This window comes from Meleagris gallopavo, chromosome 35, assembly GCF_905368555.1.
Source record: "Meleagris gallopavo chromosome 35, MGAL_WU_HG_1.1, whole genome shotgun sequence".
NCBI classification, from domain to species: Eukaryota; Metazoa; Chordata; class Aves; order Galliformes; family Phasianidae; genus Meleagris; species Meleagris gallopavo.
In genome coordinates, this window is record NC_139439.1 from 184,160 (window position 1) to 197,968 (window position 13,809).

The 13,809-nt window shown below is 61.2% G+C and overlaps 1 protein-coding gene across 7 annotated transcripts in view; it reads right to left on the minus strand.

Annotated features, from left to right (window-relative positions):
- LOC100541844 (dedicator of cytokinesis protein 2-like) overlaps positions 1 to 13,809 on the minus strand; it is a 52,738-nt gene that overhangs the window by 28,188 nt on the left and 10,741 nt on the right. For all 7 annotated transcript variants that reach the window (XR_014880753.1, XM_085214964.1, XM_085214965.1 and 4 more), the window contains exons 18-28: positions 12,510 to 12,699; positions 9,621 to 9,718; positions 9,360 to 9,449; positions 9,113 to 9,213; positions 8,885 to 9,019; positions 6,045 to 6,156; positions 4,100 to 4,170; positions 3,711 to 3,817; positions 2,804 to 2,931; positions 2,619 to 2,663; positions 174 to 269 (exon numbers count right to left, since the gene is read on the minus strand). Coding sequence is in view for 6 of the 7 variants with exons in the window: in XM_085214964.1 (XP_085071090.1) it covers positions 174 to 269; positions 2,619 to 2,663; positions 2,804 to 2,931; positions 3,711 to 3,817; positions 4,100 to 4,170; positions 6,045 to 6,156; positions 8,885 to 9,019; positions 9,113 to 9,213; positions 9,360 to 9,449; positions 9,621 to 9,718; positions 12,510 to 12,699 (1,173 nt within the window). In the remaining variant the exon portion in view is untranslated. The remainder of the gene's footprint in view (positions 1 to 173; positions 270 to 2,618; positions 2,664 to 2,803; positions 2,932 to 3,710; positions 3,818 to 4,099; positions 4,171 to 6,044; positions 6,157 to 8,884; positions 9,020 to 9,112; positions 9,214 to 9,359; positions 9,450 to 9,620; positions 9,719 to 12,509; positions 12,700 to 13,809) is intronic.

Sequence of the window (13,809 nt, forward strand, 5' to 3'; positions counted from 1 at the left end):
CTGCGTTAAATACCCACAAACCCATCCCCAGCAGCTGCCGTCAGACACCACGGCACCGCCAAGGAACATTTGCCACCTGCTCCCCATCCCCACACCACGCAGCCCCTCCCTCACTTCCTCATCCCCGGTGGAAGCGCAGCGGTCCCAGCCCGGCGCAGGCGGTGGTAACTCACCCTGAGGCTGTTGTCCCTCTCCAGGACGATCACCCTCCGGTTGACGGTGTGCAGCAGCCGCTCCAGGATCAGCTGGACGTGCCTCTTCACCTTCACCTGCAAGGCACGGGGTGTCACGGCCGCAGTGGGTGGTGGGGTGCGGGCGACGCCCATCTCCCCAGGTGACCCGAGCCGGGCCGGGGGCAACCCTTGTGCCACAGGCAGCACCCCGGCCCCTGAGAGCAACAGGCAACTGCAGCCCAATGAGCAGAAGCTGCTCGCACGGGGAGCAGCCCCAGCACAGCTTCCTGCTCTGCCGCAGCTCCTGCTGGAAGCTGCAGAGTTAGCAGGGCTTTTTCTTCGTGTGGGCGCTGGAGGAACCGTCCCCACGTTCTCAGCAGGGCCCTGCGGTGCTGCAGGGCAGCCCTGGCTCCTGCGAGGTGGCTGGGATGTGTAACACAGAGCGGCCCTCGGAGATGTCAGGGTTGGTGGCACTGGCAGCGTCAGCAGAGACCCCGAATTCACCATGGGGCACAGCACAGCCCAGGGCAAGGAGCACATGTCCAACCCAGGCTGTGCCTCCGTGCTCCTGAGCTGCAGCTCTGACACCCGTGGCTGCCACACAGTGCCCACAGAGAGCTGGGAAGGGGCAGAACTGGGGCACCTTCAGCTGAGGCACTGGAACAGGTTGCCCAAGGAGGCTGTGGATCCCCATCCCTGCAGGCATTCAAAGCCAGGCTGGATGTGGCGACAGCAGGGGGTTGGAATGAGATGAGCACTGCGGTCCTTTGCAACCCAGGCCTTTCTGTGATTCTATGATTCCACGACTCCATGAGACTTCCCCCAGCCGCCCCCCTGTGCACAGCCTGTGCCTCCTGTGCTGGCTGGCTCCGCTCACTCCTTCATCCATTCATCCTTCCCAAAACTTCTGCTCAGCAGCTGAAATCCCCACTGCTCCAACTGCATGCTACACACTGAAACCTCGGAGTGCAGAAATCCCAACTGACCCTGTGCACAGTGTGGCACCCAAACGCTGGGGAGAGCCTCGTGCACCTCCTGCCCAGCACAGGACTGGGGCTGTGTGAAGGGAAGGACCTCATCCCTTCAGCAGCCTCTCAGCACGCACTTGCATCCTCAGCATCACATTTCTTCTTTTTGCACCTGGCTGTGCCGTCCCCACACAGGGATGCAGCGCAGTGCAGTTGGTGGCAGCCACGATCCCCTCCACCCAACTTCAGTCCCACTCCAGCTGCACCAGAGCGCAGCCCACACCCGCTGCAGCTTTTGCTTTCTCTCGGACTCAGTGTCCCCTTGCTGCCTGCTGCCTTCTGTCCCTGTCCTCCAAGCGAGGCCCCTGGCAGCCCAGGTGGATGTCATAAGAGCACTTTGTTCCCAATGCAGAGATGTAGTGATGAGATCTCCTGTAGGAAATCCTACTCAAATCTCAGAGATGCCCGCAAGAAAGCAGTGCAACAAAGTGCTGCAGGGTGTTTCACTGCTTCTGCTGTATGCCTGAGGTCAGCTTTCCAAAAGTGATACACTGCTCCATCATGGGACACATTGAGGGGGGTCACAGACACCTGCAGGGCACTCATACACAGCCCGGGCTGTGGCACAGGCACAGCTGCCAGCATAGGAAAGCAGGCAAAGGCAGAGTCCTGCTGGGCTGAAGCACAGCTCTCTGTGCTCTCCTAAACTGTTGCAGGAACAGCTGCACCGGGAGCTGCCAGGATGCCCCAAGGGCTTGCAGGGTCGCACAGGACATGGCCCAACAGGGGTGGGGTGGTGTGTAGCAAAAGGACAGGGCACGGCCACCCAAGGGCTGCACCCAAGGCATCACCCTGGCGCTGCAGCTGAGCTGAACCTGCTGAGGTTTCGTGGCTGCAGCATCCCGAGCCCCAAAGCTGCACAGCCTGGCTGCCTCGTACCGCAGCCGGTGCCCAGCAGCAGGGCAGCCAAGCAGAGCACAGAGCACGCTCACAGCGCTGTGGGTCTCAAGGCAGACACTGCTGGAGGTGTGGGGGGGCTGCCTTCATCACCCACCACAGCAGATCTGGGGACTGTTTGGATGCTATGGTCTCACGGAGCAGCTACAGGCTGCCTGGGCAGGCAGAGTCCCGAGCAGCAGCAGGGGTCTCAGTCAGTCCCGTGGGTCAAGAGAGCAAAAGCTCACCCGCAGTGCTTCACTGAGGGAAATCAGAGGTGAGAAGTAACGAAAACCTCGTGGAAAACAGGCCATGGCACAGAGCACTGCTGAGAGAGCGGCGTCCTCGTACACACACCCAGCTGGGCTGCAAGGGCTCACAGCACAGCCTGCAGCCCCTGCCCATCGGTCACTGCTGGCCCCTCCGTCCCGCAGCAGCGCAGCTCCGTGCACCGACCCCTGTGCTGGCAGGAGGTGACGAGGCTCTCCCAGGCGTTTGGGTGCCCGAATCCCCCCTGCTCGCCCCCAGGACCGGCACTCACCAGCTCCGAGTCGCCGCGCTCCCTGTGCCGGTCCTCCTCTGCTCTCTGCAACAAACAGAGCGCTGGAAATCAGCGCACAGCCTGCAAGGACGGCACTGTCCCACCACGGCCACCCCAGCAGCCAGACGTATTTCCAAGGTGAAGCCAACACAGAGAGCGGGAGCAGCAGAGCAGCTGGGCGGTACCTTCTGGGCCGTGTACAGCACCTCCAGGATGGTGCTGAGCAGCTCCACGCAGGCGTCCTCCTCCTCGCCCCTCCCTATCAGGTCCTGCAGGACGGGCACGGCCATGCGCAGCAGCAGGTCCCGGCACTCTGCGGGCAGGTGGAGGTGTGGGGCTGGCAGTGGGCACCTCAGCTCCCCACACTGAGAGGGACTGAGAGCACAGAGGGAGCGCAAGGCATCCGGGCCGCAGCCTGGAGTTCTGGAAAGACTTTAAATCCTAATGGAAAGGCTCCGAGACTCTGCACTGCTCCTCTGCTCAGGGTGCTTTGGGTTTAACTCAACAGACGGAGACTTTCTCACTCAAACAGACCCTGGCTGCCAGGGCTCGGCCAGCGCTGCCTCCGCACGGCACTGCTCAGCTATTGAGATAACCTTACAGCCGCGTCCTGGCAGCCCCTTCCTCCTTGCAGGCAAAACTGAACAAGCCTGCTCCTTTTTCCACACCTACATTGAGGATATCAGTAGTTGGGTAGTTGGATTGGATGGTCTTAAGGGCCTTCTCCAGCCTCAGTGCTTCCGTGGCTCGAAGCATGCGCTGTGGAACCACACACAGCATCCTTCCCACTGGACAGCAAACCACCAACATCCTCACCCTGAAAATCACTGCTGCCACCTCTCTACACCCCTTTTCTCCTTCTAAGCCCAATTTCCTCCTGCAACACAACGTGTTTTAAAGCCGTTCCTGGATCTCAGTGCCACAGCACCAGGCACTGGCAACGAGTGGCTTTTGGCAGCAGCTCTGGGAGTTCACATCCTGCAGACACAACTCAGTGCTGCTGGAGCAAAGTGGGGGCAGTGGGGCGGGGGGACACATCCCTGTGCTGAGCTCAGGGCCGGGCCGTGCTGCAGGAACCCACGCTGCTCTCACCATAGGACTGGAAGATTTTGCTGTTGACGATGTCGGTCAGGGACTGCAGCTTCTGCCTCAGCAGGCGCTGGGGCTGCAGGTTGCCGATGAAGTCCCGCAGCAGGACCCTGCCAGGCAGATAGGGGAATTAGTGAGCACCAACCATCAAGCTGCAGGACCTGGCCAAGGCCAGGACAAGGCCAGGCTGCTCTGCAGCCCCAGGCACTGCCACCCCTTTCCTTTGGAGAAGACGATGGCAGAACGCTGCCCTGCCTCCCGCTGAGCCCTGCCAAAACTGAGCCAAATCCCCACGTCTGCACGGGACGGGTCTGAGGAGGCACTGCCCACCCTGGGGCAGCTGGGGCAGGAATCACTGCGGGTGGGAGTGGGGCTGGGGCCGGGACACTTACCCCAGCATAGAGGCATCAAAGATCCCAAAGACGTCCTCCAGGATGGAAGGCAGATACTTGAGGGCTGCTCCCTGCGCGGAGATGAGGCTGCTGACCACGTGCCCATGGGGCAGATGGACAGAAGGACGGACAGCCAGACATCAAACAGACAGGGTGGTGACCACTATACTGCCCATGCCCTGCACCCAAAATCACTGTGATGGCACCTGTGTCTCTTTTCAACAGCAGTCATTGTTTCCAATGGCCCCAGAGATGCTCCCAGCACCGGCAGCACTGCTCGGGCCAGCAGCACTCGGAGCTCTGACCCAAAGAAATGCCCGTCCCTGCCTTTCCATCCCTAATTGCTCTTTTCCCCTTTCTCTACTGAGAAGATATATATTAAGATTAAAAAGCAGTTATTTTAATGCATTCATACAACTCTAATTTTAAACCAGAATACTGCACAAAGCTGAACCGCTGCTTGTCTCTGGGTTATCTCGTTCAGTCACATTCACAGCTTCAGAAAAAGCATCCCCTACATTTGATTTCTTTATTAACCTCCATGCTTAGCCAAGCTGGGCTGATGAACATTAATTTTTCTGCCACTCCTTAATTCTGCATTGATTGCACCCTCTGTCACTGGAACCACAATCGATGGTCAGAGAGTTCTGGCAGGGAGGCATGGCTGTGGGGAAGGGGCCGGGAGCCGTGGGGGCAATCTGTCCATGCCTGCAGTCTGCAGCTCCGTCCCACCTCAAACCTCAGCTGCCTCAGGTGCAGAGCAGAGCAGGGCTCTGGGAACAGGACCAGCCCAGCGCTGGTGGGGTACCAGGGGATCCCGACTGCTCCCCGTCCCAGCAGCACACAGGTTTGTCCCTGCCCCCGTCCTGCCCAGCACTCGTCAGACCCAAACGAGGCTCCTTCCCGTGGCACACAGCAGTCAAAACAGCGCAAAGCCCCAACGCCTGACGCACCCAAGGAAGGAGCGCTCCCTTCACGGAGGAGGTGGCCTTCCCGGGAGTGCTGCAGCTAACGAGCTATTATCAGCCCTGCCTGTGCTGATCAGATAATTGCAGCTCTAACGACAGGAGTAGGCAGAGCTGCGTCAGCCGCCGGCAGATCCGCGGGCACCGCCGGCGGTGATGGGAGGTGGAGGGGGGGTCCTTCAGGTGGGGAGGGGGCTCTGAGCAGCGGCTGCGTCCGCACAGAGGGATGCCGAGGTTCTCCCCTCGGAGCTGCACACGCGGGGACGCGCTCCGGGCCGGGCTCGGCGCAGCGATGGGGCTCCGATGGCAGCCAGCGCGCCGTGCCCCCGGGCCGGGGCCAGCCGGCATCAGGAACGTCCTCGTGCAGAAATAAGTTCGGACGAGCTCCCCTAAGAATGTGGGGTCCGGAGAGGCAAAGTCGGGTCGTCCTCTGCTGCACCCGGACGGTGCCGCTCCACGCTGATGTGTTTGCAAAATTTGTTTCTTTCAGGCCTGACTCAGAGTGCCGAGTGATGCACAAATCACTCAGGTGAGCTGTAAAATTGCAGGGAGTGGGGTTCCGTAACACAGAGCATCTATGGGGCAACGGGACAGTGGGGGGAACGAGGGGATGTAGTTGGATGAGGTGAGAGGATGAGGAGGGACAGCCCCCTTCCTCACAAAGACTGCTTTCGTCATCAATCCTCCAACTCTGTGCTTTAAAACATGAGTTAATCTGTATGGCCTTACCTAAGAATGCCCCGAAGCAGTGCAACACCGACACCACAGAATCAGCATAGAGACAGCAGTGAAACAAAGGGAGAGGCTGTGCTGTCCCAGCCAGGCCTGCAGGTGGGAGCTCCAGCTCACCTCTGGCTGCAGCACCACGCACCCAGCTGGGCGCACTGCCTGTCTGCCCATCCATCCATCCATCCATCCATCCATCCATCCATCCCACCTCACCCCCCCACCTGGACCGGAGCCGGAGCCCCCCGCCATACCTGGGAGAGCAGCGTGGGCCCCTCCAGAGGGGATTTCATCAGCTGGTTCAGGGTCTGGAAGAGTCGCTGCAGCGAGCGCTGGAACTCGGCCGTCTCCTTCCCCTCGTAGAGCCTGCAACAGCCAAAGGTTACCCTGTGCCACCACCACTGCCACCCACACTGAGCCGTGTCCCCAAGCGCCACAGCTCCATCCTTCTGAACAGCCCCAGGGATGAGGACTCCGCCACCTCCTCCCACCTCAGCTGGAAACCTGAGGCTGGTGAGGCACTGGTTGCCCAGAGAGGTGGTGTTGTCCCATCCCTGCAGACCCCAAGGTCAGGGGACGGGGCTCTGAGCACCGATGAAGCTGTGGGAGTCCCTGCTCACTGCAGGGAGTGGGACCGGATGGCCTTTAGGGTCCTTTCCAACAGAAACCTTTCCATGGTCCTACAAGGGTCCCTTCCATCCCAAACCCTTCCGTGGTTCTATGATTCCATGACTTGCAGCCAGCATTCTGACCCCACACAGCAGCAGAGCGACCCGGATTGCAATTTCTGCTCCCCAGCTGTTTGGCTGAACCTGCTTTTTGCCAAAATGTTGCTTCTTTGCTTTTTAAAGTTGCAATCGGGTTGTTCTGCTTTCAGATTCATCTTTTCTTTCTGGTAAAAGAGCCCAAGGGAACATACAAGGGAAATAACCCTGCCGATTTGGCTGAGGCATCTCAGTTGCTCTTAAACAGAGCATCCACTGCATAACTGCTGTGTGCAGCCCTTGGTCAGCACTGCAGCGCAACCTCAGCTGGGCTGAACTGAAGGAAGTCCCCCCTCCTGCTCCACATGCAGCCGTTGGCTGTGGGGCTCCCAGCACTGCTGCCCTCCCGAGAGCCCAGAGCTGCACCTTGGAGCTGCGCTCAGCCCAAACCCAGAGATGAGGCCAGGGAAGGAGAGCAGCCTGCGTGCCTTAGGATCAGCAGGATGAAATGAAGGCCTCGCATGGCTCCGCTCTCACAGGAACGAAGTCATGAAATGAGCACCATTAACTGGAGATTTATCCAATTTTTCACGTAGTCCCTTTTTAACGTCTCCCCATCAATTTTCAAGCTGATCTCCACCACAAACTCTAGCCCTCAAAATTCCAGAAGGGCAGGGATGAATACAACGCACTGCGTGAACAACTTGAGAGCAATTATCAGCACTGCTTTCTGACCTTATATGTGTGCCACAGCTCAAACCAGAGCACCACAAAGGCGTCACTTCACGTCCCAACGGGCCGAGGCAGCACCGCTGTGCACCACGCAGCAGATGCAGGCAGCTGTGCTCTGGTTCCATCCCTGACCCACGGGCTCAGAGCATCTCACCAGGAGCCCCGACAGCAGCAGTGCCCACCACGGCCCCCCAGCAGAGCAGGGCCACTGCCTGGTTCTGGCTGCAGCAGACGTCACCAAACAGATCCAGCAATCTGCAGTAACTCGTTGCAATTAAAATCTAATTTCTTCCAATTACAGGCTGTGTACAGAATTTAGCACCGTTTAAAGAACTTGGGAGATCTGAAGAGCCCGTGTTATTCCACTGTTAAGATCTCAAAGATAAAGGAAAGATGAATAAAAACTACATGTCTTTGGGGATGTCTTTATTTTAACGCTAACTAATTCATACAGCTGTCTGCAAATGCTCCACAGAATTAATTTGCTTTGCCAGAAGCCTTACGAGCTGGGGGTTTGCCCTCTCCTTCCACCCAAAGCAAAAGGGTGGGTTCCTCTGTCTGATGGAGCCGTGGGGCTGCATCCACCTCCATCAGAGCCACCTCCATTTGCAGACCCCTCCGCCTGCATCCACCCCCACCTGCAGCCCCTCCAGCACAGCAGCTCAGCACGGCGCTCCCGCCTCCAGCTCTGCTCCGCACAGGGCGCATCACCTCTGCCTGCTGCCGGGGCGGCTGAGCTTTCAGTGCCCCGTACCAGGAACGAAACAGGAACACAACCTGCCCTTCCTGGTAACCGCTTGGCAGCGTTCTCAGAAGTTTCCACCACTGATATCTGTGCCCCCACGCGCGCAGCAGGCTGGGGGTGCTGTCTGTCCCACCGCAACCCAAGGGGTGAGAATGGGAACCCAGCGCCCACGGGGCACAAAGGACACGGGGTCCTGGACAGCCCTGGACGTCCCCACTTTGCGCCACTTCTCCCCAGCAGCACCGCGAGGCTGCCGGCACAGAGCCGCGCTTTGCAGAGGGGTCGAGCTGCCCGGGGCGGGCAGGGTTTGCGTGCTGGGCTGCCGGGCCCTGAGATGCGCCGGCTGCCCGGGGAGCAGCGCTGTCCGCGGCAGGGAGGTTTGTAAGAGCGCATTGACAAAAGCCATCTGTCAGGAGCGGCGGAAGCGCGGCCAACGCCGCCCCGGGGCAGGAGTTTACTTCTGACCTCTGCGCATCCCTTCTGGCCCTACTTTACACGATGCTGTGATTTACACACACGGAGGAGATGTTATTTCCCGAGGCCGTCGCAGCGGGAGCCGCACGGAGCACCGCAGGCAGAGCGGGGCCGCAGCGGCGGGGGACAGCGGGCTTCTGAGCGCACGTCCTCCCGCAGCACCGCCTCTCGGCCTTCCCTCCCCGGGCACAAACGGCGCTGCCGACCCCCGCACCAGCAGCAGCGGGGGAAGCCCCGCACGCGGCAGAGAACGGGCGAAAGCTCCGCGGGAGGAGACGCAGCGCTGCGGAGCGCAGCCGAGGCCAGTCGGACACGGCAGCACCGGAGCCGCGGGTTCCACCCTCAGCTCCCGGCTCCCGCCGTGCACCCAGAGCGCACAGAGACCCCGCGGGCCCCTCCCGGCTCCTCCCGGCGCCGTCCCCACTCGCGTGGCACTTACTGGGCAAAGAGGTGCCGGGAGCGGACGATGAACTTGAAGATGTACTCCAGGGCCTTGAAGGTGCGCAGGAGGGGCTCGCAGGGCTCCCCGCGGCTCGCCTGCTCCACGTACTGTGTCAGCACCCCGATCAGCTTCCTGCGGGATGGGGACACGTCAGGAGAGCGCGGCGCTTCCTCACCGCGCTGCCCGGTGCTGAGCCCCGCCGCGGCCCCGGTGCTCCACACGCACTTGTAGGCGAGCGTGGCACTGAAGTGCTGGCGGATGTACGCCTCCAGGACGGCATTGAAGTGCTGGAACTTCCTGTCAGCGACCAGCCCCACGATGAACACCTGCGGAGAGGCCGCGTGGCTCAGCACGGAGCATTGCCGGGCGCCAGCGCAGACACGGCGAGGGACCCAGGCGCAAGGTGGGCAGCACGCCCGTGGTTGGCGGGGTCCCGTGCTGAAAGCTCGGCTGGGAAACAGATCCTGCTTACCAGGGCGTCAAAGATGAGCGTGTCGTAGACGTCAGTGTCCGCATTCTCCATCATGATGGAGAACAAAGCATCCAACGTGTCCTGGAGGAACTGCGGGGAGGAGACGGCAGTGAGAGCTCCAGCACTCCCAGCACTGTGAGAAGGAAGGACCTCCAGCACGGAGCTGCTGCTGTCCCTTCACAGCTTTTCTCCTTCGGAGGTGTCCGGCCCATTTCCAGGACCTGCCAGCTGCCCACTGTGTGCCAGCAGCCCCTCTCCTACCTTGATGACCTCCCCTCCATCCACATGCATCAGCTTCTGCAGGTTCCCCGCCAGCAGGCTGGGCTTGGCCCGCCACTTCAGCAGCCCCAGCAAGTTCACTGCGGGGAGGTAGGAAAGATCAGCACAGGTTTTGTGCACACCCAGGCTCCACATCAGGGACCCCGGGCACCATTCTGCCCCAGGCAGAGCCCTGCAAGGGACGAGATGCAGCTCCTCATGCACCCCAAGGACATGGAGAGCCGTGGGTGGGGGCCAGCTGTGCCTGCACCAAACACTGTGGATACATGGGGACAGAGCAGCCACCCTGCTCATCCTACCCCTAACCCTAGTGCCAGCCCTAACTCTAATCCAAACATCAGCCCTAATCCTAACCCTAGTGCCAGCCCTAACCCTGCCCCTTTTGTGCTCTGCAGCGGGGCCACCTGTTCCAGCCCCCCTTTGGGGCACCTTGCCCCCCACAGGCTCAGACACAGGATGGGTGGGGGCCCCACAGCCCTCCCAGAGCTTGCACCCTGCACCCTGCACCCAACTTCTGCACAACAAAAACCCTGAGCAAAAGGGGAAGTGTGCGGCTGCCTCCAACTCCTCTGTACGAGGGGGGGTCCAGACCCCCAGTGGGGCTGTGGCACATTACATACAAGCCCTCAGCCCCGGTGCTGCAGGTATGCAAAGCACCAATCCAGCACCATGCAGCCCACGGGGCCAGCAGCACCGTTGCAGCTCAGCGCGCTGCAGTGGTGAGAGCGTGGCTGCAGCTGCCACATGTGTAGCGTGCAGCTCTGAGTGCAGGGGCTGCTCAGCACAGAAACCTCCTGCTTTCACTCCCACGGAAACATAACACTCCCCTGACTGAAGGGTGAGTGCTACGGGGGCTGTACTTGCGCTGCAGGAAGAGAATGAGCTGAACTGCGGCAGCCCCAAACCCCACTTGCACTGCACCATACCGGTCCCAAACCAATCGGTGCAGCAGCACTGAGTCACCGTGCGCTGTGCTGTGCACCCCGAGCACCGGGAGCCCCACTGCGGTGTCCCCAGCTGCGTCACTGCCTGCAGCACACGCAGAGCTGAGCGCTCCCAGCCACCAGCCCCGCACAGGAGGCACTGCGGTGTGGGAGCGAAGCAGCGGTGCAGCTCCTCTGCATGGACCGAGAGCACACAGAGCCCAACTGCTGCCAACGCTCCTGCACAGCTTTAACCCGTGTCTGTGTGTCTGCGTCCCCTGGGGAGGGACGGGCGGCTGCTCCTGCTGCTGACACGTGCAGTGACACGGCACAGAGCACCGCCACCATCGCAGGGCACGGAGCACAGCCCTGGCTGCTCCTCAGCTGCACACACACTGCACAGCCCCCAAAGTGAGCCCTGGTGAGGGCACAGCGTGGCTCTTTGAGCCGTCAGGGCGGGCAGCCTGCGCTGCCAGCTGGGCTCTGTTTGCTTCAGATGCACACGTGGAGCCGTTTGCATAAATGCCAGCACTCAGTCACGGCTGCGCTGCTGCACCCTATACATTCTGTACGAGTCAGAAATCCTCTCTAAATGCTGGCGTGTCTGCGCTCAGAGGGCACACGCACTGCCTGACCTCAGTGCACTGAGCAAAGGACCTCGGGGCTGAAAGCTCCGACTACGCAGCCACAGATCGCGCTTCAAAACACGGCGTCCCAATTCCCATCCTGATTTCAGAGGTCGCACAGCATTCAGCAGCAGCACTCAGCAGCTCCTTCCAGCTCCTAAACTGAAGGCAGCAGCTCGGCTCCCTCAGGGGTGTGAGCAGATTAATTACCATCTGCAGGGCTTTGTGCAGGCCAAGAAGCTGCTCGCTGCCTGTGGCTGCCGGCAGGGCTCGGCTCAGCACGGTGCGTGCAGCTGCCTGCAGCCTGCAGCTCTCTGCTCACACTGCCCTGCCTTGGAAAAGCAACCCGCTGCTAACTCAGGAGGGCTCAGGAGAGCGACAAGCCAAAAGACAACCTCGATAAAAACTAAGCGAGCAACACTGAGTGGCAGCCCTGAGCCTTCGGCAGCGCACAGAGGCAGCAGTGAGCGGAGCCACGGGGCAGGGATGGCAGCCACAGGGAGAGATGCAGCCACCGTGTGCACTGCCCATCTGGGGGACAGCAGCCCCAGAGCCTCGGGAGCCCGGGACACCGCAGCAGCTCAGGGACTGCCATCTCCCTCAGGAGCACTGGCGATGTCAAAGCAGGATGTCAGTGCCCAGCACTTCTGCTTTCCCCGCACTCTTGGCTCTGCAGCATCCCCGCAGCCGGCGGTGAAGCAGTGAGCATCCTGCTGCACACAGCCCCAGCCACCCCCAGGGCTCCGGCACTCCCCCTGTCCTGGCTGTAAATCACTCTGCAGCTCTGCTTCCTCGTAACAAGGGGATAACAGCAGCCCCCTTCCTAACCAGCCCCTGCGGATAGAGGCGTGCAAGCTATATTTATTCCATCTCTTTGGGAACGAGAGCAGGCCTGGTCCTGCTCTCCACCCCTGAGGACACACAGTCAGCTCAGGCAGCAGAGCCAGACAGACCCCCTCCCAGGACAGCATTGCTGTGGAGCACAGGTGGGAAGGGACAGATGGGGGCGGCCAGGGCTGGCAGAGTCAATGCACAGGGACCACTGTGCTCAGCATAGGGACACGCAGCTGGGCTGTGGGGCACAGCCACGTTCCGTCCCATCCCCTGGCACCACCGACCCAGCAGAGCTCAGGGAACAAAGCACCGCCTGCTCGACGCCTGGTGCAGTGACCTGGGCTGCTCACTGCTGCCATTCTGTAGAATTTGCTCTTGAAGAGCAAATAAAGAGGTTTCTTCTTTTCAAGCACTACAGCGCTCAGCTACGCGCATCGTTCATCACGTGCCAGCAGCACAGCCAGCAGCGCACCGCACCCTGCACTCACCGTTCTGGGTCAGCTTGGTGGAGCAGACGAGTGTTGAGATCTGGAAGCTGTCCCGGGCCGACACAGCCAGGCCTGCCACGCTCCCACCCACGCGGAACGAGGACCCAGAGAGGATCCGGGGCTCCGAGGGGCTCCTGGTGGAGGGCAGCCCCAGGTACGAGCCCGCGTCCTCCAGCTTCCTGCTGTCCCCCTGCAACACAGCACGGCTCACAGACACGCATTCAGCTGGGAAGCCTGGCGGGCGCGGGGCGGCTGCGGGGCAAGGGAACAAGCAGGGCTGCAGGTGAGCGCGTATCCCCAGGGCAGGGAGGCAGAGGTCAGCAGCTCCTGGCTCTGAGGCATCGCTGCAACCCGAAATCAGCGCTCTGACGGCTCCTCCGAGCTTAACACACACAGAGCAGCTCGCAAAGCTGCTTCCCGTAGAGCTCCACGGGGACCTGTGTGCAGGGAGAGGAGGCTGCGTTCCAGCTGGTGCAGATGGGGCCAAAACGCGGGTGGGAGAGCATGGGGAGATGGCGGCAGTGCAGGCAGCGGTGAGGGCTGCGGGGCTGGAGCAGCAGCGAGCAACGGAAGAGTTGCGTGCGCGAGTTGCACCAGGAGGGTGGGCACACGGCTGGGTCCCTGCAGAGGTGGGACAGGCTGAGGAACTGCTGCTGTCACCGTTCCCCACCCTAAGGCCACGGCCCAGCAGTGCCACCAGCCCGGGGGCACAACGCAGTCCCACGGACCGCTGCTGCCCAGAGCTCTGAGCTCAGCAATGAGCATTTGTCTTTGCCCCGATTGCCACCCTGCCCAGCAAACTTCTCTTCTTCTGAAGGTCAAAGATGGCAGAATTGTTGGTTTGCTTTTCCCCTCGGTGCGTAAGCCCGGCGCCCAGCTGCAGGCCAAGGGCAGCGTGGCCCCGAGGGGGTGGGTGGGCTCACACACATCCCCCCCAGCACGAGATGAAGAGTCTGAGGAGCTGCGAGGATGGAGTTCACGCTCCTCTGGCAAAGGAAGATAAAGATGAAATATCTTCTGCCTCCCGGAGCCCGGCCCCGGCGCTCGTTGGGAGGAGCAGAAAGCTGCAGGACGGGGAGGGCAGCGCAGAGCACGCCAACACTGCGCACAGCCTGCGGATCTGCTGAGCAGCGGGGTCAGCCAGGGCAGCAGCAACTCTTTGAAAAGCAGAAAGTGCGCACAGCAGGAGATGAGCGAGGCTTTGTCTGCTCCAGGATGCCCCGGAGGCAGGAGGTGCTGCTGTGCGTGGGGATGTGGCACAGGGCAGGACGCAGGAGAGCGCGGCTGCAGCAGCACGTAA